This window comes from Neurospora tetraspora, assembly GCF_033439725.1.
Source record: "Neurospora tetraspora strain CBS 560.94 chromosome Unknown B0H65scaffold_5, whole genome shotgun sequence".
NCBI lineage: Eukaryota > Fungi > Ascomycota > Sordariomycetes > Sordariales > Sordariaceae > Neurospora > Neurospora tetraspora.
In genome coordinates, this window is record NW_026944387.1 from 2716541 (window position 1) to 2738501 (window position 21961).

Sequence of the window (21961 nt, forward strand, 5' to 3'; positions counted from 1 at the left end):
CGACTAGTCTTCTGAAAGATCAACGGGTCGGTGACAGTTGAGGTGAGGTTGAGAAGGGTGACTTGACCCGCTTCGAGGTTGGCGTTAGTCAGTCTGTCGTCGGGGAGTATGTGTCGTCGTTTTGTCGCTTACTATCCCCCCTTTTCTGGGTTATCAGATGTCAACCGGTGAGATGGGCCTTGGGTTGTTCAGTAGGTCGACATTCGCCGGTAGAATCTCCCAAGCCCTTAAGATACTGAAAATACTGTGACCAACTAACTGGCAGTCGGTCCGATCGGTAGTTTGTTGGTTGTTGTGATGCTTGTTAAGTTCTGCTTCCGTTGATTTCTGCGTTCTATACCAAAGAGTGAGGTGTCGTTATGGGGTGGCGATTAGATTTTCCTAGAACTTCTATTTGGAATGAGATGACACCGAATTAGAGGATTAAAGACGACTTCTTCGTTTTCTCCAACACACCGTCGGAGAAGTTTCGGGATGGCAGTTGGTTCTGTGAAAGCTGAAGGATGAAAAAAAGGTAGGCGTATATGTAGGAACGGAATGAGGAAAAATCATGAACAAGAAGAAAAAAGGAAACAGCGAGCCAACTACCGCTTTTCTTTCAGTTGCAGAAAGGAGGGGGGACGGGGACGGCCCGGGGATGGTTTCCCCGGGTTTAAGTTTTTGGGCACTATCAACTAAATAGTATTAAATCCATCCTCTTTCCCTAATTCATCGATCGTTACATCCCAAGTGGGAATGGGCTACTTACAGTTTTATCGAAGCATCCATGGAAGGTGGTGTGCCTGACTAACCATGACTGGGCTCCATTTTATGATTGATAATCGAGGATAATGCTTCTGTCAAGTTTCCTTTTGGGCTTTTGTGTTTCCTCACACCGCGCTTTACACACCGTACATACGGACATACGGCAGTATAAAGACACATTATCAATTACCATTTTCGCACAAGCTAAAAATGCTGGGGAACCATGCTGCTGGGAATGCCTTTTTCCAGGGGATAAGTTCAGTTCAGTTCAGTTCAGTTCACAGGTGCCCGGTTAGTTCGTCCATTTGGGTTGGGTACAGTAATCAGTCAATCTGTGAGCCGATCCAAGAAAAGCAATCAGATACAAAAGACAACGAGAATGAGGACGAGGACGAGGATGAGAGAAGACAAAAAAGGGCCCAACTGCACCAACGTGCCGTCCGTTCGAGTGGATGGTCATTGCCATTCTTCGTCATTGAAGGTGTGCGTGCGGGTACCAACCATGATTGATGTAATCGATACAAGGGTGATTGTTGTAAAGATCAGCGGTTGGAACTTCCCAAAACTGACCGAGGAGAAGTTGGAGAAGGGCGTGAAGAGCAACATCATCCGTACTTGCCGGTTGATGGATAACGGGACCGAGAGGGCAGAGGGTAGATAGGAGATAGGAAAAGAAGCCCGTCGGTTTCGCCGCCGCCTCATTCATCCCAAAGGACAAAAGGAGACGATGGATTGTCGGTATGTAAAAGATGTTCGGAAATAGGAAATATCGAACGTTGGTGTCTGCTGTCTGAATCGGCGAAGGGGTGCCCACATTGTTAGAGGTGTCATGTGCCTCGCCCGAGTCGCCTGCGGCTTTCACTACTAACGGCCTGCCGTCCTGGCTTCGCACTTGGAATGGCGGTTGTAAGTAAGCGGCGACCGAGATATTGTTTGAACAACCCGAAACCCGTCTTTTGGTCCTGTGGTATCAGAAAAAAAGAAGGAAAAAGTGATGATATGAGGTGAGATATTGAAGACCGAAACAACCTGAACGGGACGAAACTCGGCATTGCAGTGGGACAGCAGCAGCAATGCGGCATGCAATGGACGCTGAGATCGTTGGTTGGCGTCCCGTCTGTCTTTTTATTACTTGGCAGCATGTCGATTGAAGTCAAAGAAAGATTGGAAATGTTCCGTCTCTCACTGTAACCCAATCACCAACCACGCCGCCAAACTTGCAGCTGCCGAAGAAGCCTGGTGCATTGTGGAAGTTGGTGGTGAATGGTGCAAAGTTCACGCGGGGAATCTTATCGCCGGCGGTATCCCCGAGGTGGTGACTGGCCCGGGAGAGGAGGGGCCGAGCGGGCAGTGGGCAGCGGGCCAGGGTGGAGGTGGGGGAATGTTCAATCAATGAAGTTTGCAAAGTTTGGCCGGTTGTCGACGGGAAGGCGTGGAAGCTGAATGGAAATAAAGTCGAATGACGTGATGGGAGTAGAGAGAATGGGGGATTCTGCTGCCTCTTCAACACCAGAAGCTTCCTTTCCACTTGATACCTCCTCGATGCTCGACACTGCAGCGCAGTGATGTGCAACAAACCCAAAATGCCATGTACATATGTACAAGTATTTACGTAGCTGTACGTTAATAGCAAAGAAAACGCCCCTTTGTTGAAGCAGGACGGTTCCAACTTTCAAATCTCCTTCAAACTGAGTTCACCAAGTTGTAGGTAGGTAGTCAACTGACGTCGGTAGTTCCATCCCGTCTCAACCAAGTTGCACATCGATTTAACGTTTCGCCAAGTCTTTCCGTCTCAATACTAACCCGCAGCAAATGCACGTCACCGTTCCCTAAAGCCCCCTCACCCTCGATCCAATCACTGGCACGGCACACTTTTGACTTTGGTTTGCGTAAAGGTAGAGTAGAGAGAAGGTGTGACGAGACGTTGAGTTGGCGATATTATCACCGCTCCGCTCCGTCGCCGTGCCGCTCATGGAGCCTTTTAAGGACGGGGTCTTCAATCTCGGAGATGGGGGAACATGTCTTAGCCATCTTCATACTTGGTTCTCACCGAAAGATCTCCAGAATGCCGATGTTGACCGAAAAAAGAAGAGGAAGTCGAACAGGGTGGGAAAAAGAAAGGAAATGCAAAAAGAAAGACATACAACACCTGGGATTCGCTGGTCGTCACCGACCCAACTACTAGTCAGGCGATATGGTAGCTTATCTATCGGAGTCGGAAGGATATGAACCGGGTCTTTTAATCACGTGGTAGGGTCAAAAAACTGAACAACCACCTCCCATATCCATATCGTTCGGACGGAGGCATTACAGTAAGTGAGGAGCCGGCGCTTAAAAGATTAATATAATTGGGCGGATTACGAGAAAAGTTGACCGTCCTGACACTGCGGCTAGCCCCGTTAACGTTTGTCAAAGCGCAATATCCGCGGTATGGGTATACTAGCACAATTCTCAGTCGCGGCCGTACAAGCTCCTCTTCCGGTAGCTGAATCTTGGACTTCAACGAAAGCATTTCTTTGGCAGTATGAACAGCTGCTTTATGTCTTACTGTCAGTGCGATCGCCGCTTGGCGTCGGTTCCATGCGCCCATAGGTCCCAAAGGAAATGAAAAGTAAGGCATCAATGCATTGTCTGCTTAAGGACACTAGTTATCGCAACGGCTTGGTTGTTGACAGCACTAGCAGCCTAGGCTCTACTGCAATTTGCAGATTTGCAGGTTCCACTCAGATTTACAGCCCTACCCGCGCCACGTTTCCATAAGTGGTGCAAGCTACCAGGCCACTACTGGTACACTATTGCCAACCCTGTAGACCCCATGACAGAAAGCTATGACCCTTGCCCAAGTCAAGTTATTAATTGGTGCCCTGAAGTCTCTAGGTCCAGAATGCCTAGCCTTTAGAAAAGAAATGTCCTTTAGGCTATTGGCGTGTAGTTGGGAGGGAGCCGCCAGCCATCTTATGCCTGACATGGTGAAACAGAAACAGACTCAACACGACGCCTCATGCTCCACCATAGCCTTGAGAAAACATAGTGCTCTAGTTTCTTTTTATTTTGTCCTTGGGGGCAGGATAGAGGAATATCTAGCATTTTTACAAACTCGATCCATTGATCATCAACTGTATAGCATTCGCTGCCTCCAGGACAACACGATCATCCTCAAGTGCCTTATCTACATCACCTCGCTTAAGACTTTCGTTCCCTAAAGCTACGATGTCTCAACGACTGCACAATATAGAGGGTTGGGAAGACGATAAGGGCCAAGAGCAGTCTCGCCCTGCACCTCTGCAACAAATCCCCGCCGCCACCGCCATGTCCGCTACCCGTATGCCCGCTCCCCAGCTCCCAGCCGCTCCAACTACCAGTTCCGCCAATACAGAGACGTCCGCCGGCTACAAGATTTCGTGGAAACAACTCTTTAACAAACTCATCCACTTCTTCCTATCTAAATTGGTTTGCGTGGATAACAAAAGGCCGAAGCAAGTGGAAGTAGGCTTATTTCTTTTCCCCCTATGACATTTCAGAATAACGCTAACACCTGTAAAGAATCTGTATTACAACTTTCCCATATCACGTAGCCATATTCGCTTGCTTCAACTATTGCCACATGAAAACGAGGACGCCGCAATACACTGTCGGCTCTTCTGCACCGCATTGGACTCAAAAGGCACTCGTCCGTACGAGGCCTTATCTTACGTATGGGGCTCTGAGGACAAGCCTTGTTCTATCTTTATAAACGGGTGCAACTTGGCCGTCGGGAAAAACCTTTACGCAGCGCTGTTACATCTTCGAGATCACTCCATTCAACGAACTATATGGATAGATGCCATTTGTATCAACCAAGGAGACAAAGAAGAAAAAGGACACCAAGTTCAATCTATGGCGAAGATCTACGCTAAAGCAAGTCGCGTAGTTGTTTGGCTTGGAGAGAAGGCAGCCGGTAGCGACCAAGCGCTTGAAGAAATACGCATCGCAGCCGAGGAAGAAATACGCATCGCAGCTGAGCTGTCTACAAGACGATTAGACAATAAAGCGGGAATCCTTACACTGCTTCAACGACCGTGGTTTCGGCGCATCTGGGTAAGGGAACCAATATCAAAGTATTATGACTAAGGAAACTAACAGATGGATGCAGGTGCTTCAGGAAGTTGCCGCGGCTCGCCATATCCTGATCAAGTGTGGTTCTGCTGAGATTGACGGATTTGCATTCTGCTCAGGCCTAAATGCATTGAAACTGTTTAATGAACTCCGCGCAGACCTGCGAGCTCAAATCCTTTCGGTAACCTACCTCATAAGGGGCGCAATCTTCCGGCCCAAATACGCGACCAATCAGTCAGACAACTTTTCTCTTAACATACGCCCTCTGGGTGAACTGATAGAGATGTACCACACCCGCGAAGCTACGAATCGTCGCGATAAAGTATATGCTTTACTCGGTATGAGCTCTGATAATCCAACCGCAGCAGGATTATTCGCCGACTACGAGATTTCGTGGAAAGAACTCTTCAACAAACTCATCCACTTCTTCCTATCTGAATTGGTCTCTGTAGATGGCCTTTCGGACGATAAGGAGAATGCCGTCATTGAGGGCAAGGGCTGCATTCTTGGCGAAGTGTCCTCGGTCAAGAGAAATGCTATTTGGGAAGACAGACAAGATGTGGCCATTACTTGGAGAAATGTCCCCAGCTATATTTGCGTGAAGGAAGCATGGGGCTTTTGCTGGACCCTCCCGACCACGGTAAAATCCGTCCAAAAAGGAGATCTCATCTGCCTTCTTCAAGGAGCGTCGAGACCTACGATCCTCAGGCCATACAACGATCACTGGGCGGTTATAATAATTGCAGTTTCCCCAGCAGGCGATTCACAAGCTACGACCGAAGATATCAAGTGGTCAGAACTTTTACAATCGATAACAGTCTTTCCACATGATTTTCGACTTGAGTGGGATTGGGATATAAATCCAGACAAGCAGCAAGATAAAAACAACCACGACTACTTTGCAAGCATTCTAGTACCAGAGCATTCAAAGACGGGGTGGGAAGATTGTCTAAAGGCGGCGACTAGGATACGGAATGTTAGATTGGTATTACAAGAGGTGAAACAGTATGGAGTTGCAGTGAAGAATCTTCGGGAAGAAACGGCGGTTCTTGAGAGGGTATTGAGGAGCATGAGCAACCTAAAAAAGACTTGCCTAGGTCCCGAGGATTCAGAAAAGGAAGATGCAAAGGAAACAAGGGTAAATCAACTTATTGAGGACAAGGGCCAATGGACGCTTTTATGCTTGGCGGCAGAAAACGGGCATGAGACGATCATAAAATTGCTTCTTGACACCGGCAAGGTCAACTTGCATAGGGAGGAGCTACAGACGGCGCTATGGCTTGCGGAGCAAAAAGGTTATAAAGCGATCGTTAAGATGCTTCGCGATACTGGCAAGGTTAACGCAGATGCTAAGGATGAGAATGGACAGATAGCGCTGCACCGAGCGGCGATAACTGGGAATGAGGTAGTCGTTCAGCTACTTTTCGAGACCGTCGAGGTCGACTTGCATAGTAAGGAGCTACAAAAAGTGCTGCATATGGCAGCAGAGAATGGGCAGGAGGCGGTTGTTAAGCTGCTTCTCGATACTGGCAAGGTTGACGCAGATGCTCAGGACCGGGATGGACAGACAGCGCTGCACATGGCGGCGAGGAATGGGCATGAGGCGGTTGTTAAGCTACTTCTCGATACTGGCAAGGTTAACGCAAGTGCTCAGGACCGGTTTGGATGGACAGCGCTACATTGGGCGGCGAGGAATGGGCATGAGGCGGTTGTTAAGCTGCTTCTCGATACTGGCAAGGTTGACGCAGATCCTAAGAATAAGGATGGACGGACAGCGCTGCATTCGGCGGCAATGTATGGGCATGAGGCGGTTGTTAAGCTGCTTCTCGATACTGGCAAGGTTGACGCAGATCCTGGAGATATGGTTGGACGGACAGCGCTGCATATAGCGGCAGAGAATGGGCATGAGGCGGTTGTTAAGCTGCTTCTCGATACTGGCAAGGTTGACGCAGATCCTACGGATAAGGTTGGACGGACAGCGCTGCATATAGCGGCAGGAAAGGGGCATGAGGCGGTTGTTAAGCTGCTTCTCGATACTGGCAAGGTTGACGCAAATGCTCGAAATTGGGCTGGATGGACATCGCTGCATAGGGCGGCAGAGAATGGGAATGAGGCAGTTGTTAAGCTGCTTCTCGATACTGGCAAGGTTAACGCAGATCCTAAGAATAATGATGGACGGACAGCGCTGCATTCGGCGGCAACGTATGGGCATGAGGCGGTTGTTAAGCTACTTCTCGATACTGGCAAGGTGGACGCAGATGCTAAAGATCAGGATGGACAGACAGCGCTGCATTGGGCGGCAACGTATGGGCATGAGGCGGTTGTTAAGCTGCTTCTCGATACTAGCAAGGTTGACGCAGATCCTAAGAATAAGGATGGACGTACAGCGCTGCATTGGGCGGCGAGGAATGGGCATGAGGCGGTTGTTAAGCTGCTTCTCGATACCGGCAAGGTTGACGCAGATCCTGGAGATATGGTTGGACGGACAGCGCTGCATATAGCGGCAGAGAATGGGCATGAGGCGGTTGTTAAGCTGCTTCTCGATACTGGCAAGGTTGACGCAGATCCTAAGGATAAGGGTGGACTGACAGCGCTGCATTCGGCGGCAGAGAATGGGCATGAGGCGGTTGTTAAGCTGCTTCTCGATACTGGCAAGGTTGACGCAGATCCTAAGGATAAGGGTGGACTGACAGCGCTGCATTCGGCGGCAACGTATGGGCATGAGGCGGTTGTTAAGCTACTTCTCGATACTGGCAAGGTTGACGCAGATCCTAAGGATAAGGGTGGACTGACAGCGCTGCATTCGGCGGCAACGTATGGGCATGAGGCGGTTGTTAAGCTACTTCTCGATACTGGCAAGGTTAACGCAAGTGCTCAGGACCGGTTTGGATGGACAGCGCTACATTGGGCGGCGAGGAATGGGCATGAGGCGGTTGTTAAGCTGCTTCTCGATACTGGCAAGGTGGACGCAGATGCTAAAGATCAGGATGGACAGACAGCGCTGCATTGGGCGGCGAGGAATGGGCATGAGGCGGTTGTTAAGCTACTTCTCGATACTGGCAAGGTTAACGCAAGTGCTCAGGACCGGTTTGGATGGACAGCGCTACATTGGGCGGCGAGGAATGGGCATGAGGCGGTTGTTAAGCTGCTTCTCGATACTGGCAAGGTGGACGCAGATGCTAAAGATCAGGATGGACAGACAGCGCTGCATTGGGCGGCAACGTATGGGCATGAGGCGGTTGTTAAGCTGCTTCTCGATACTAGCAAGGTTGACGCAGATCCTAAGAATAAGGATGGACGGACAGCGCTGCATTCGGCGGCAACGTATGGGCATGAGGCGGTTGTTAAGCTGCTTCTCGATACTGGCAAGGTTGACGCAAATGTTCAGGACCGGTATAAACGGACAGCACTGCATATGGCAGCAGAGAATAGGCACGAGACGGTTGTTAAGCTACTCAGCCTTGCATCCTAAGAGGCAGGCTTGGAGGACAACTCCACCTCGAGTCAGCCTTTCACAATCTTTCCTCCTGCAAGAATTAATCTTGGTTTACTCCTCAGTCTTTATTGTTTACTCCCTATTGCTTCCTATCGTATTGGGAGTCCCCCTGGTCGTCGTACATCTCAACAGCAACGCTGGAGGGTCCGCAATGGCAATATCACGCAGAATGTATTCGCAGCAGTCAAAAGTGACAGAACCTTCTCGTATGTTCTGGCAGGCGCGGAGGGCTCTAACAACAATGCCTCGCTTTGTGCTCAAGCTTTCGGTCGATCTTTTCGGGTCCCAGATGGTTGATATTATGTCGTGGATACGGGGTTTGACGTGTGGCAGGGAATCGTGGATTTGCAAGACTGGAGGAATGAAGATGGGTGAACAACACCAAGATCAGAGCAAAGCAGCAAAGCACCATACAAAGGTCAGAGCAGCGCTGGCCAACACGGCGAACTATAAAACTCTTCAACATAGCGCTACGACTCAGGACTCTATGGGCCACTCCCAGGAGTGTCCGTCTCCGAGCTTTATAGCCTGAAAAGCACATGTGATCGATCTGGCTTAGCATATTGCTTTGATAATGATTCTCACCACGTTGGGAAATGCCAAAGTGGCAAGAAACGAAGACGCTAAACTGTTCCAACGGAGTCTGCGACCTGAATTAGCTTCGCAAGCTTTGCCAGCATTTCCATGACATGAGTCATAGGATATTAGATGAAGATAACATCAAGGTAATTGAAGGACTCACCATTGTTGCCGGGCTTGGTTGCGATCACGGTTGTTGCAATCGTGGTTCCAGGAGGAGATATCTCGGTGGGAGAGACGGAGATAGCATTCTTGTTTGTATTCTATATACTTGGGATTCTAATTTAGTACGTTTTATAGCTTCCTCCACTATGTTTTCTCTTCTCCTCTTCTTCTGTCCCTGGTTTAGTAGGCATTCCTTATCAATAACAACTCCTGTTTGCCCATTACAACCGTGAACATCCGACGTATGTGTAAGCCACGAAGCGAGGTCATTAATCTGGATATTCTCCCCTTCTCCCTTACATTTGGGACAATCGAATGGCTTGTCGATCTTGTAATACTTATTCATGTGTCTTGAAAAACTGCTTCCTGCATAGAACAATTGGCCGCATCTTAAACAAGGAGCGGATTTAGACTTGGTAGTTGTAGCCATTGGTTTGGGTTTGACGATAGGCTTGGTGAAGAGATCCGGAGTATTGATTGAACCATGTACTCTTTCGACATGGTTACTCCATTCCGATGCCCTCTCGATTCTATACTCTTTCTTTCCTTGCCGCTGACATTCGGGGCATGAGAAAGGTTCAAAGGTCGTTGCCATGAAATGGACGCTCCGATGGTGTCTACTGAGGTTATCTCGACGAGTGAAGCTTTGTCGGCAGAGAAGACATGTGGAGAGCGTAGAAGCTGCTTTCTTATGTTCGGAGGCTGTTTGCTCCATTTCCCGAGCAATACCTTCTACTTCTCCGTACCTATCATTCAGATACGCAAAAAGCATTTTCGGTACTGCAAGCCGCTTTTGGGTAGTTTGGTCAGAACCACTGTCGTTCGAATTTGGAAAAACCATTTTCGTAGCGGTGTTGGAAACCGGATCTTTGGGGTTCAAGTATCGACCAATGATTGTTGCTGCAGGTAAACTGGGACCGAAGGAGCATCTGAAAGGATTTGGAGGAGGGGCTGGCATATCTTCGGTTGACAGGCCACGAGCCCTAAGGGAATCAACTTCAGCGAAGTAGTTTTCTCGAGCCTGCTTGACAGCCAAGTTTGATAATACCGTCCGTAGATCTCCAATTTTTGCGGTAAGTTGCTTTACCTCTCTATCGTCTGCAGAGAGTTTGAGCTCTTCCCGGAAGTGACGACGCTGTGCGCGAAGTGCTTTCATATCCTCGCGATTTTCAAACGTTTCTAGCGTAGCCGCTGTCGAATAAAGCGGTGCTTTGTCATCCCTACGCAAGGATGCGGAGGCCAATAGCTTGAATAGCTTGGATTCGTCTTCAGATGTACTATCGAAAACGAATGACATCAAATTGTGTGGAATATGCCTCGCTTGGTAAGAGGTTTCGAATGTTTTTGTATTATGGCTCAGGATGTGGTTTCGAATAGCGGATGTAAGGGAACCTTGTGTAAAAATTGTAAGCAAAATAGTAAGGGAAACAGGTAAAAGTTTCTTACCATCAATTTTATTTCCACCGCCGATTCGCAGCGCATAGGGGCGGAGAGTGTTTCTGTTCCCCACTACCAACCATGTCCGGTTCCAAAGTTCCAGAAATTTGTAGTACTTTAAGGGAAAGATAGGCTTTTCCTGCATCCCATCCTTCCACCTAAGTTCAATGCAATCAACATCTTCCAAGTTTGGACGCTGAAGTAATTCGTCGAAGGACGAAAACTCTGTTTCGAAGGCATCATTATGTAGAGCTTGAATAGCTACAAACGTAACTAAACAAACGATCTGGCATGGTACCATAGTAGCAGAAAAGGTCACCCTAGAAAAGTGTTAGTTTGGATCAACGGTTAAAGGCAAGAATACATACACATCTGCCCCCTTATCAATTTTGTTAGCCGATAGCTTGTTTTGATTGATCGTGATCTCAGCAACAAGCCTTGGCTGCTTTGTATCCGGATCGCGAACGACAAGTAGCTTGACTTGTCAATAAAGCATGTTCTCATAAGTGCCGGGCCGAAAGCCAATGCTTCCTATAAGCACCAATGTATGAAAGGCAAGCCGATGTCTAGGATCACAAGGTATATCGACTGCGCGTTCCCACAAAGTGCTAAGAATAAGCAGAACATCGTCTGTTGTGGCTTCGGTTTTCTCAAATGTTTGTTTGCATGAAAGGTTGAACTTTTGTGCAAGAGTTGATTGGATCCACTGTGAGAAGAAATGTCAGTACACAGTATCGGTATGGGTAAGGAGGAAATCTACCTGGATAATCTCTCTACGGGCCTTGCCACGGTTGTTAAGCAATGTCCATTGTTCGGAATCTTCGTCTGAATCTTCGTTTGAATCTTGATCCCTTCTCTTCGCGAGCACTACAGCATCAGCTTGAGCTACTATATGCTTCCATAAAGCAATAATAGTCACTACTGATTGAACTGTTGGTACCTGCTTCTGTTCCTCGGTACCGTCTATATACAGACGCCTGCATCTTGCATAGCGTGTATAGTCAGCCAGAAAGCTCTTGCAGATAGCAATGGACTTTTTCTTGTTTTGGCACACGCCAAACCAAATCTTATCAGCCTCTTGTTGTGTTAATTGTAACACATCTGTGACAAATCTAAAAAGCGTTAGTACGCAATATTAAAGAAAGCAGCAAAATGATAAGGTACATACCTATTCCATAGACGCCACGCGCGTTCTCGCTCGGCTTTGGTCTTCTTACAAAGCGAACGCTCATGTGTTGTTACCGTAAATTCGTCGACGTCGGCAAATGCTCTTCTTTTCCGTTCTTCGTCGTCGGGTACAGTCGGCGGTATCGGCGGTTTTTGTAGCTCCATCCCTTCCGTATTGCATATGGATGGAGTGTGATCGGCACCGTGAGACTCAAACAATACCCTCTCAAGCTGCAATAGCTAAAGAGCTCAGTATGTTTGGGAGGAGAAATTCATTAGAAAACTCGGAAGGAGGGTTTCATATGAAAAACCAACGCAACCCTCGCAACGTAGGGGCCGTAATTCATGCGGTAGAATCAACTGGGAAGAATGGATATACAGTGAATGCAATGAGAATGGGACAAAAGTGTGCTTGTTTGGTTCGGTCGGGAATCTGAGGGTAAAGACGCAATTTATATCTTGAGGCCCTTCTGACTCGCCTGAAAGGATATACGTACGGAGAAAAGTGTTCACCAAAGCCAACCACACCTCCCACTTAGATGTACCAAATGCCAACCACACCTTCCAGTTAGATGTACCAAGTATATGGAATAGGCGTCAGGGGTAAATGGCAGGGGTAAGCACCTTGTGTAGTGTATGCCTAGCCCACTCAGCTGGGCTTGGCGTAAGTGGAACGGTGCACTCGATGGCGAAGGCAATGAAAACGTTTCGAGAAACGGCGGCGGCGTTTTTGGCTGAGTCATCCAAACCCCTGTTAAAAACTACAAAAAATTCCTCCCATAGACAAGCTTCCGATTGGTAGCTTATCTATGGGAGAGCGGACGGAATCCCGAGTTTTCTACCATCTATGGTCGTATGTGATTGGAGGGTGCGCAAATTGTGTTTATCAACGATCGAAACTCAAGGGGGTGTAGGTAGTTAGTTGAAGCATCACGCTGTGTAAACACGTTTATAAGTCACCACCACGCACCACCACCACCGCATCACCATTGTCAAAGCTATCATGTATGATATGATTTGCACAACAAATATGCTCTGTATTTACTTCTGTCTCTATTCTCTAGGGTTGTTGAATCTGTTGATCTGATACCATTACTGCTGGTTCATGTAGGGGGGCATTCAACCTTATGCCACTCATGTCTCTCTGTCTCTGTCTCTGTCTGTCTCTGTCTGTCTCTGTCTGTCTTTCATGATCGACTGCCTGCTTGTCCTGCTTGTTTTCTAATGACCTACCCCCCTGACTGCTGCTGCTTCCTGCCCTGGTTTTCACCAAACAGGATATCGATGATCTCGTCTAAGAAGGTGAACGCCAAATGTGCACTACGTGAGACAAAAAAAAAGACGTCAAGTTAGTTCATCAACTTTCATCCATCAAGCAAAATGAAGGTTAGGGGTAGCAAGAACTTACTTCAACCGCTCATTGTTAAACGTCGCAAAAATCCTCCTGCTCGCCGCCTGCGCATTGAGCCGTCCCACCACACTCGCCGCCAAATCCGGCACCAGCGTCGCGAGCATGAGACTAGCCTCCGTTTTTGTGCGTGCCTTCTCCTGCGCCGTCCTCGGCGTTTTGTTATTGGGCAGCTCGCCGCCGGGCCACATGCCGTCCTTGACAAGACCAATATACCGCAGCAGCGCGTCCTCGGCCACCAACATCCTGACGTTGTCGCGCAGCTTGCGCTCGATCGTGCCGCCCAGGAGCTGGTGCAGTACCACGACGACGGCCCGGCCGCGCAGCCAGTTGTTACCGCGGTTCAGCTCGAATACCTCGAGGAAGATGTCGCAGATGGGCTTGACGAAGGGCTCGAGTTCCTTGTCGTTGGTGAGCTCGAACGCGTTCAGCTCGGCCTCGGCCTCGGCGGCCGTGACTACGTCGTCCCCGGCCCCGGCTGCGCTGGCGGCCGCCAGTTGTTGGTTGGTGGCTGCGGCCAGGAGGTTCTGCCCGGCTAGCGAGAGCTGGTCGAGCACGGGGATGTTGCCGAGGATGTCCTCCATGCCGTCGGCGACCGAGTCGTAGAGGCGAGTCATCATGTCCTTTTTGCTGTCTTCTGGTGACGAGGTTTGGCCCTGGGTGGCTGTGGCGGGCGTGATGGCGCTTTGGGAGAGAAACGTTCGGAGTTCCCGGCTGTGGCAGACATCGGGGAGGAGAAGAAGTTGGTTGAGATATTTTTCAAGTGCGACGCGGCGCTTCTGCAGAAAGTCGTTTTGTAGCTTCATCACCATGCGCCGCCGAGGGAAGTCCAGGTTGCGAACAGACGGATACTGTGATCGCAGTTTTTGATGGAGCTCGAGGAACTCGCTGTAACGACGAGTGACGGTCCATATCGCCGCTGGCATCTTTTCTCCAGCATTCCGCAGCACCTCAATGGCGTACATGGCGAACTCTTTCCCATCCTCCTCTCGGCCGACATGAATATTCTTAATCTTGATCGTGGACCGGCCATAAAGACTATTATCACTCTCCTGAATGACATATTGCTGTCGTTGCAACTCCTTCCTTCTGATTTCTCTTTGTAAGCTTGCTTTCGACTTTCGAAGGATCCTTAGCTCGGCCGTGTTATTTGTCAGTTCAGCCTTCTTTAGCAGAGAGTCCACGACAGCATCTTGAGCGACCAGGCGATCGATATCATTGCTGAGAACGGTGATTGCCTCCGCTAGCCCCAGGTCACCAGGCGCTGCCTCATGAACTTCGTCAATCTCGTCATCATCCTTGTTCTCGTCAGAATATTCATGCTCATCCGACAGAAACCTGTTCTCGTCTGCAAACAGATCGTCGTCGATAAAGACGCCTATACGAGACGCAGCGCTCACAAGACCCAGGGATGCCAAGCTGGGCTTCTCCGGCTCTTTCGCTGTCATCGGTCTCGGCATGTCAGCAGAACCCCTACTGGGTCGTCCCAGATCAACGGAGCCATGATTGGAACGTGGTGTAGCAGACATTGCTCTTATAGGCCCGGAACTTGGCGGAGACGCAAAAAGACTTGAGTTGTTCCCGTCGTCACCAAAGAGAGATGCACGCAGATCCTCTGCCGTTGGCGGCTGGCTGTCCTCCATAATATTATTTAGAGCCTGCTCCATCGCCTGAACGACACGAGTATCTGGGACCGGCGCTGCCGGCTCCTGCTCGAGGCTTTGTACCGAATCGGCCAAGCCATCCTCGCCCAGATCATCGTCGTCAAACATAGGCGCGGGGGAATCGTCTTCCATAGACCGACGAGTCCCCATTAGAGCATCTATGCTTTGCGCCCCTGCCCGTAGGTCAAGAGTTGACCCGGCGCCCCTGTTGCGGGCACCCGGAGGGAGACGAAGAGCCATGCGTAGTTGCGGATTTGGCTTGGAGGAGGTAAATGAGGATGCTCTGGCCATTGAAGGCCCGGGCGTTGATGATCCAGAAACTGGTGCTACCATGCTCTTTGATGCCTCCTCGGAAGCCAGCGCTTTGTAAAACAAGTCAGACTTTTTGAAGTTCCCCAAATGCTTGGCCTTCATTTCCTCCAGCACTGCGCTTTGAGCGCGTAGGACAGCCCTCCGTGCCTTATAATATTGTTCAGGCGAGGCTCTTCTTCCTGCTCTCAGAAACTCCTGAATAGTCCGCTTGGACGAGTCCGGTACTTTGAGCTCAGGCCTCGAGAGATACGCAGCCTCAATCTGAGCGAGGTCCAAGCGGTCTGAGTCGGTCCAGGGTGGAAGCTTCAACGGAAGCTGTTCTCCTTCTGGCCCGTCGTCCTCGAGCGGATTACGGAACCCGTCCACAACAAGCCAGAACTGAACCAAGGGCATGAGGCGTTGCCTATCCATGTACTCCATAAAATAGGACAAACTGGAGGGATCACGCAAGACATCCGTCAGGGAAGCATTCTCCAGGCGAGACACAGTTGGTGTTGGCAAAGGCGTATTTGGTAGCGGGAGAGCCCGCCGATCCCCACCGGCTGCCAAATGATGGACCTTTTGATCGAGCAACCTCTTTCCCATCTCAAGACGACGCAAGTAAACCTGGTCGACATTTTCCTGCTGAGAATCTCGCTTGAGCTGGATAGCAACTTCGCTCCGGAACCGCCTCGCATCCGAGAGGTTGTTGGTTTTCCGGATGGCACGGATGAACTTTTCGAACTTCCTCTCATTATCGCCAGGAATCATTCGAGGAAATGCTACAAGTTTGCTGACCCTTGGTGCTGGCGAAGCGTGCTGGTCAAGAGCCGCCCGAAGCTTGCGGACCGTCGAACGATCCTGAAGCATACTCCTCCCGTAGTTCTCCATCAGCTGATTCCAGGTATCGGGATCGGAAAGCATCTGCATGATGGGGAACATGACGGCGCAGGCGGTGATCTCGCGGACAATGGCTGAAACGGCGCCGGAAGCCAACATGCTCTTGGGGAGGATCTTGGGAAGAATCCTCAACATGACCTTTCGGAGGTAGTCTTGCTGAGTCGTCTTGGTGTCGGAAAAAGACAGGGTGGCGGCGGGATGGAGCTTGCCATCTCTGTATTTGGAAGCAATCGCCAGGTCCAGCTCATCCGTCTCTGTGACTGATCGATTCAGTTTGCGCCCCCTGACCGACTTCTCGGCCTCGTACACATCGCGGAAATGAGCTGTCAGGATGGGCACCAAACGGGTGGTCAGGATGGTAGCGAGGTCTAGCTGCGCAAGGCGGTCCCGGACGGTCAAGATGGCGCCCCGTATTGCCTTGTCCACCTCATCCGCAAAGACGGGATTCTTGCTGATGCTCGAATACCAAACTTGTATGAAATCGCGGACGACGTAGCCCAGAACCTCGTCGAGAGCTGCCGAGACTTTGGGCGACTCGGGATAGAGCGGTGCTTTGGTGGGCGTCTGGCGTGCCCGGAGAGCGGCCACCTCCTTCGTCCAAACGCCCGGGGCAATGAAGGCGGCGCCATGGGGCCGTGGTGATCGGCGCAGTCGGCGGTGATGTGGTCCACGAGAGGTAAGCACGAGCAAGGCGAGCAGGCCGACGAGAGTAACGAGGACGCCGGCGGCAAAGGCGTAGTTAGCCCAGCGGATGGCGGGGAACCAATGGACGGCATATCCCCAGGCAATGAAAGCAGCAATCGCAGCAAGGGCTATGTCTCTCCCTCGAAGAGCCATTGCCATACTCCAGCGCAGACATTTGGCGCTTGTCGTCGCCGCATGGTTTTATCGCCAGCTCGATCTGGAAGTGGTTCGGTGTCGGTCGCGGGTGAGGCAGGCGGGGGGTTGGGCCATAGTTGTTCGTGGGCTGTTTAGTAACTGGACGCTAACACTAACCAGCGGGTCCATTACCGCCGCCAAGCTAAACCGCGTTAGTGACGCCAGTCGTGCGATGCCAGATGGCCAAGAGGGTTCTTCAGGGGTCCACGGCAGCCACGGTGGGCACCGTTACACCACCGTTGAACTTGCTGTATTTTACGCGTAAAGTTTCATATCTCTTGTCCGTAACCCGAGTGGGGGTCAGTTGGGGTCATTTTACTGTAAAGACATGCCGCTTCACCATCACCATATAGGGGCCCGCATCCAGGTGTTTTGCTCTTGTAGGAACCAAAGGGACGTGGGTATCATCAACATTGTGCATTTTGTCACATCTATAGCCTCCTTTCCCTGTTCCCAGAGTGCGCTCAAGCAGAAACCTCCTCCGGCCACTGAGGATCCTCCAGTCTCCTGAACAGGGCAACATGCTTCTGCCCATTATGCCTCGTCACCTTCTTTCCCTCCTCCGTCTCGTTGCGCATAATCTCAACCAGCGGATCAGCCTCCTGCTCCTCTTCCGACACCCTTTCAAAGGCCGGGTGCGCGTTGAAGTGTCCAACCATCCACTCGTGCAGGTCAGGCACGTCCGTGATGGTATATACAATGCCGCCGGGGCGCAGCACGTACGCGTACTCTGAGTTGAGCGTCGTGGAAACGATTCTCTGCTTGTGCTTGCGCGCCTTGAAGTGCGGGTCCGGGAAGCAGATGAAGATCTTGTTCAGTTGGCCCTTGTTGAAAAAGTTGGGCATAAACTTCATCGTGTTGGCGCGCAGTACGGCGATGTTGCGGTACAGCTTTTGTTCCTCGTTTTGCACACGCAGGGCTTTGATTCTGTCTTCCACGAACTGTGTTACCGAGACACGGATCTCCAAGCCTGGGTTCACACAGTCAGCGTATTATCGATCAAGTAAATGGTGCCAAACACTCTTACCTAGAACAAGAGTCTCGGGAAGTACGGGAGCCAGAGCTATGAGCAGACCACCGAAACCGCAGCCGATATCTGCCACCTCAACATTCTTGGTCAACTTTCTGATGGCAGGAGCCGACAACTCTTGTCCCGTGGTTTCCTCAGACTCAGTTGCCTCAGTCTTTTGCTCAATAGGCTCTTCAACTGCATAGTGAGGGTAGAGAGAAGCCCAGTCCATCTGCTCTGGCGTAGGGGGGCTAGGTCGTCGTTAGTTCAAGAGCAAGGAAAAGGTATCTCGACACATGGAAGCCATCTTACTAGATCAAAGAGTGATCAGAGAAAGGGTTGGCATGAGCCCTCTGACGGTAGAACTTCTTGCGCGGCAGCTCAGTGACTCCATTGGCGCGGAGGGCGGCACGGTAGTCCTCGCGCTTTTGACGCTTGTTCTTGGGTTCGGACATGATGACTGCTGAGTTGGATATTTTTGTTGTTGGATAAAAGTGTGTCGGCCAGGTTTATGTGGTATTGATGTTTGTATGTGGTGTGTGGTGCAGTCAATAAGTCAGTTGGATCCAACAAAAAACTTGTGAGACTGAGAGCGACTCCAAAATCGACTCTCACAAAAGTTTCATCCCCGGTAACGAAGCAAATCTGGAAGCCATGGTTCCCGTGTCGCTGCAAAAAAGCCCACAGGGGCGTTCCTGCAGTGGAAAAGCGGGAGCGGGCACAGTGTCCATTGCAAGATTCACAATCCACTTCTCGTAAGATACTGTACAGTTACTGATGGAGTAACTTTCGAGTACCCTATGCCATACATACCGTTACAAACGCCACTCTCCAAGCCAGATGTTACAAGGATGAAGCTCCCGAAGCTCCTGGAGTCGGACGGCGGCCCCGCTATCGGCAGCCCGCATGGCGACATGTTTACCCAAGGACCCCACGAGATTACGGTATCAGTCATCAGTTGAGTCAGGGTCGTCAACTCTATTTCCATTCAAGCTAATCTAGAGGTACCTTACTTGACCGTTTCATCCCTCTTATACTACGTAATCAATATTACATAGACACGATGGCCTCAGCTCGTCAAGTTAACATTGCCATCATCGGTAAGCAATTGCACCAATTCGCGCCAAAATATCACAGGCCCTCCAACGTCCCTCGCAGCTAACCTTGACTTCCCCATCTTCCAGGTGCCGGCGGAGTAGGAAAGTGCTTCCTCTCCCAGCTCGAGTGGCTGGCCGCTCGCCGCCAGAACCAGAAGCTGGTGCTCACCTACATTGCCACCAGCAAAAAGGCCGTCTACAGCGACTCGTACTCGCCCATCGCCCTCGACAGCGTCGTCTCGACCCTCTCCTCGTCCTCGCAGGCTCCCCTCGCCCTCCCCAAGCTTGTCGACTACCTCGCCGCCTCGGGCACCAAGACGGTTCTCGTCGACAACACCAGCTCTCAGGACATCGCCGATGCCTACCCCAGCTTCCTCCGCCGCGGCATCAGCATCGTGACGCCCAACAAGAAGGCCTTCTCGGGCTCGTACAAGCTGTGGCAGGACATCTTCGCCGCCAAGGAGGAGGGCGGCGCGCTGCTGTACCATGAGGCCTCGTGCGGCGCCGGCCTGCCCGTCATCTCCACCATCAAGGACCTGGTCGAGACGGGCGACGAGGTGACCAAGATCGAGGGCGTCTTCAGCGGCACCATGTCCTTCCTCTTCAACTCGTTCGCTCCGACATCGGGCGCGGGCGGCGGCAAGTGGTCCGCCGAGGTGGCCAAGGCCAAGGAGCTCGGCTACACGGAGCCCGACCCGCGCGACGACCTCAACGGTCTCGACGTTGCGCGCAAGCTGACCATTCTGGCCCGCTACGCCGGCCTCGAGGTGGAGTCGCCCACGTCCTTCCCCGTGCAGAGCCTGATCCCCAAGGAGCTCGAGTCGGTTGCCAGCGGCGACGAGTTCCTCACCCGCCTGCCCGAGTTTGACGCCCAGATGGAGGAGGTCAAGGCCGAGGCGCAGAAGGAGGGCAAGGTTGTGCGCTTCGTCGGCAGCATCGACGTGGCCAGCAAGCAGGTCAAGGTCGGGCTGGAGAAGTTTGACCTCTCTCACCCCATCGCGGCGCTCAAGGGCAGTGACAACATCATTAGCTTCTACACTAAGCGATATGGAAGCAACCCCCTCATCATCCAGGGCGCCGGTGCCGGAGGCGATGTTACCGCCATGGGCGTCACCAGCGATCTCCTCAAGGTGCTTGCTCAGCTATAAACAAGCGCTTATCCCCCGAAGCGTCCGCAAGTTAATGATGAATAAATAACGATTTTTTTTGGGTTCTTGTTGCGCTGTTCTGTGTACCAGGCTGTTTGATAACACCACTTATTCCTCCGTCCATGCCTGCGCGGATGTTCCATCCATCATGGTCGCGATCCCACTCCTTCCTGTGTAACCTTGACATCTCCACCATCACCCCCATTCCTTAGCACAATCGGTGTAGAACCATTCATCGCCAAGCCTGTCGTGGTGCCCTTTATCGCTGCGTCCTTGTAGGTCGACGAATTGTTCCTTGTCGGTGATAGCGATCCTTTAGTCGGCGAACCAATGTGCGAAGGCGTTGCAGGTGAACTGCCACTCGGGCTAGCTGCGACACTGCCCCCCGTCATGTACTCGATAGCTTCTCGCTGCGGGTTTCTGCCGATGACGAGGAGCCTCCACATCCAGAGGGTGAAATCATACACAACCAATGCGATGATGGGGAGGATGGGGGCTAGCGCCAGCGTTTTCTGGTTCACGGTTAGGATTAGCATGTGATTCAATGACCTGCCCAACTTCGTGAGATCGGATGGAAGGTAGAAGGAAGCAAACATACAAAAATTCCAGTTAGTATTTCCAAACCGTGGCTATACTCTGCTGGGAGCAGGCTGGCTCCAGTGATCCAGCTGTACCAGCTTGCAAAGTCGGATTCGGACATTTTTGCTGATTGGAGATGGGGGTTGTGTCTCCGTGTGTTTTCGAAAAGCGAAGCGACGGTCGGTTGGCAGAAGCCTTTCGATTCGTCTGGTCTATGTCCAGAGAGAGCGTGATGTCTAAGATCTGAACCGGCCGATTTTCGAAGGAGTTGATGGGGTGAAAAAAACCGACAGCGTGCCGTGCAGATGTCGAGGAAGGTGGCGTGCTGCTGTAAAAAGTTCGAGTCCGTCCTGTCTCCTGTCCGTCGCCGTCACTGTCATCCTATTGCAACTGCTGGGTTAGGTGACCAAAGTCCAGAACCTAAAGCCGAGGACGCGGACAGCAGCCGAAATTGGAGTAATGATACGTTTGATGGAGATCTTTCTTGATGCAAGCTGCAAATGGATGCAGCTATTAGAGGCTCCGAAGTGTCCGCAGCTGTAGGATATATATAAGTCTCTGGCTTTTGTTGTTGCGGTCGTTGTCGTTGTTGTCCGGGCTGAAGGTTGGTCAAGGAGGCACAGCACGCCGGATGGATTAACGATGGGAAGACAAAGTGGTGTAAGTGTCGGGTGGCTGCCTTGTCTAACAGTTCGGGTTGAATTCGAAGCTGGTTATATCGTGACACGGCGCTTGGAGGGGCGCTTGGAGGACGGGATAAACTTCCTCCAGGAACCCAACGCCGATATGAGGTGAGCAGAGGTCAATGAGGAAGAGCGATAAGTGGAAGCTTCCGTTGTTTGTTGCAGATCAGTGTCGCTTATCGAAAACAGCCAACGAGCACCGGAAAGAGCGATGGAGGAGGACGGGGGAAAGTTTGATATTGTAGATAACAAGTGCCGGGTATCAAGGTGTCACAAGCAGGAAAAACGGAACGTGGCTGCTGTGGAACATGAAATAAATGAAGTTAAAGGAGGGGGAGAAGGAGGCGTGTTGAGGTTGTGATCAGAAAAGGAGATCGAAGGAGATAAGGTTAAGTTGGGCTACAAGCTACAGTACCAGGCACTCGGGGCACCCAAGGTCAAAGGCATGGAAGTCCATGACTGAAAAGGTGGGACACCATGGGGTACGGCCCGTCGGGGGAACTTCCATGACGGCTTCTCGGAATGTGGAAGCATTTGAGTTTGACATTTCAGGGGCGGGCCACCACTGGCAGTCTGGCACCGCTCGATCGTTACGGGTGGAGGGGACGATGAGTGGTTCA

General features: G+C 51.1%; 10 protein-coding genes across 10 annotated transcripts; 3 read left to right on the top strand and 7 right to left on the bottom strand.

Moving 5' to 3' along the window:
* Positions 1-3977: 3977 nt before the first annotated feature.
* On the top strand, positions 3978-6437 carry B0H65DRAFT_496382 (heterokaryon incompatibility protein-domain-containing protein; the record flags this gene model as incomplete). Its single annotated transcript, XM_062827797.1, has 3 exons — positions 3978-4230; positions 4288-4821; positions 4877-6437. Coding segments are annotated over exons 1-3 (2271 nt in total), but the record flags the coding sequence as incomplete, so codon positions are not given.
* A 670-nt stretch (positions 6438-7107) lies between these two features.
* B0H65DRAFT_527281 (uncharacterized protein) lies at positions 7108-7701 on the bottom strand (the record flags this gene model as incomplete). Its single annotated transcript, XM_062828874.1, has 1 exon — positions 7108-7701. A coding segment is annotated over one exon (594 nt), but the record flags the coding sequence as incomplete, so codon positions are not given.
* A 419-nt stretch (positions 7702-8120) lies between these two features.
* On the top strand, positions 8121-8688 carry B0H65DRAFT_469780 (uncharacterized protein; the record flags this gene model as incomplete). The annotated part of the gene is made up of 1 exon (XM_062827028.1): positions 8121-8688. A coding segment is annotated over one exon (159 nt), but the record flags the coding sequence as incomplete, so codon positions are not given.
* Positions 8689-9271: 583 nt separating this feature from the next.
* B0H65DRAFT_469782 (uncharacterized protein) lies at positions 9272-10552 on the bottom strand (the record flags this gene model as incomplete). Its single annotated transcript, XM_062827029.1, has 2 exons — positions 10526-10552; positions 9272-10376 (listed from the first exon to the last, which is right to left on the bottom strand). A coding segment is annotated over exon 2 (1105 nt), but the record flags the coding sequence as incomplete, so codon positions are not given.
* Positions 10553-10657: 105 nt separating this feature from the next.
* On the bottom strand, positions 10658-10980 carry B0H65DRAFT_469784 (uncharacterized protein; the record flags this gene model as incomplete). Its single annotated transcript, XM_062827030.1, has 2 exons — positions 10885-10980; positions 10658-10817 (listed from the first exon to the last, which is right to left on the bottom strand). A coding segment is annotated over exon 2 (160 nt), but the record flags the coding sequence as incomplete, so codon positions are not given.
* Positions 10981-11028: 48 nt separating this feature from the next.
* B0H65DRAFT_496391 (uncharacterized protein) lies at positions 11029-11850 on the bottom strand (the record flags this gene model as incomplete). Its single annotated transcript, XM_062827798.1, has 3 exons — positions 11029-11222; positions 11277-11628; positions 11685-11850. Coding segments are annotated over 3 exons (710 nt in total), but the record flags the coding sequence as incomplete, so codon positions are not given.
* Positions 11851-12835: 985 nt separating this feature from the next.
* On the bottom strand, positions 12836-16906 carry B0H65DRAFT_469791 (PXA domain-containing protein). Its single transcript, XM_062827031.1, has 2 exons — positions 13092-16906; positions 12836-13003 (listed from the first exon to the last, which is right to left on the bottom strand). The coding sequence occupies exons 1-2, from the start codon at positions 16787-16789 to the stop codon at positions 12913-12915; spliced, it is 3789 nt and encodes a 1262-aa protein (XP_062680725.1). The 5' UTR covers positions 16790-16906; the 3' UTR covers positions 12836-12912.
* A 277-nt stretch (positions 16907-17183) lies between these two features.
* On the bottom strand, positions 17184-18597 carry B0H65DRAFT_559057 (uncharacterized protein). Its single transcript, XM_062830119.1, has 3 exons — positions 18147-18597; positions 17853-18085; positions 17184-17795 (listed from the first exon to the last, which is right to left on the bottom strand). Exons 1-3 carry the CDS (start codon positions 18287-18289, stop codon positions 17290-17292), a joined length of 882 nt encoding a protein of 293 aa, XP_062680726.1. The 5' UTR covers positions 18290-18597; the 3' UTR covers positions 17184-17289.
* Positions 18598-18695: 98 nt separating this feature from the next.
* On the top strand, positions 18696-20152 carry B0H65DRAFT_234337 (uncharacterized protein). Its single transcript, XM_062822232.1, has 2 exons — positions 18696-18934; positions 19019-20152. The coding sequence occupies exons 1-2, from the start codon at positions 18898-18900 to the stop codon at positions 20077-20079; spliced, it is 1098 nt and encodes a 365-aa protein (XP_062680727.1). The 5' UTR covers positions 18696-18897; the 3' UTR covers positions 20080-20152.
* B0H65DRAFT_234354 (uncharacterized protein) lies at positions 20153-21263 on the bottom strand. The gene is made up of 2 exons (XM_062822233.1): positions 20678-21263; positions 20153-20591 (listed from the first exon to the last, which is right to left on the bottom strand). The coding sequence occupies exons 1-2, from the start codon at positions 20777-20779 to the stop codon at positions 20226-20228; spliced, it is 468 nt and encodes a 155-aa protein (XP_062680728.1). The 5' UTR covers positions 20780-21263; the 3' UTR covers positions 20153-20225.
* Between the last annotated feature and the right edge of the window lie 698 nt (positions 21264-21961).

Bases quoted from the DNA above. Each gene is read 5' to 3' on its own strand.
- B0H65DRAFT_469791 (XM_062827031.1), bottom strand. From the start codon at position 16,789: ATGGCAATGGCTCTTCGAGGGAGAGACATAGCCCTTGCTGCGATTGCT. The intron at 13,004-13,091 runs GTAAGTTCTTGC...TGTCTCACGTAG, and splicing joins TTTAACAATGAGCGGTTGAA to TGCACATTTGGCGTTCACCT.
- B0H65DRAFT_559057 (XM_062830119.1), bottom strand. From the start codon at position 18,289: ATGTCCGAACCCAAGAACAAGCGTCAAAAGCGCGAGGACTACCGTGCC. The intron at 18,086-18,146 runs GTAAGATGGCTT...ACGACGACCTAG, and splicing joins TCTGATCACTCTTTGATCTA to CCCCCCTACGCCAGAGCAGA. The intron at 17,796-17,852 runs GTAAGAGTGTTT...GTGTGAACCCAG, and splicing joins TCCCGAGACTCTTGTTCTAG to GCTTGGAGATCCGTGTCTCG.
- B0H65DRAFT_234337 (XM_062822232.1), top strand. From the start codon at position 18,898: ATGGCCTCAGCTCGTCAAGTTAACATTGCCATCATCG. The intron at 18,935-19,018 runs GTAAGCAATTGC...CCCATCTTCCAG, and splicing joins AGTTAACATTGCCATCATCG to GTGCCGGCGGAGTAGGAAAG.
- B0H65DRAFT_234354 (XM_062822233.1), bottom strand. From the start codon at position 20,779: ATGTCCGAATCCGACTTTGCAAGCTGGTACAGCTGGATCACTGGAGCC. The intron at 20,592-20,677 runs GTATGTTTGCTT...ACCGTGAACCAG, and splicing joins AAATACTAACTGGAATTTTT to AAAACGCTGGCGCTAGCCCC.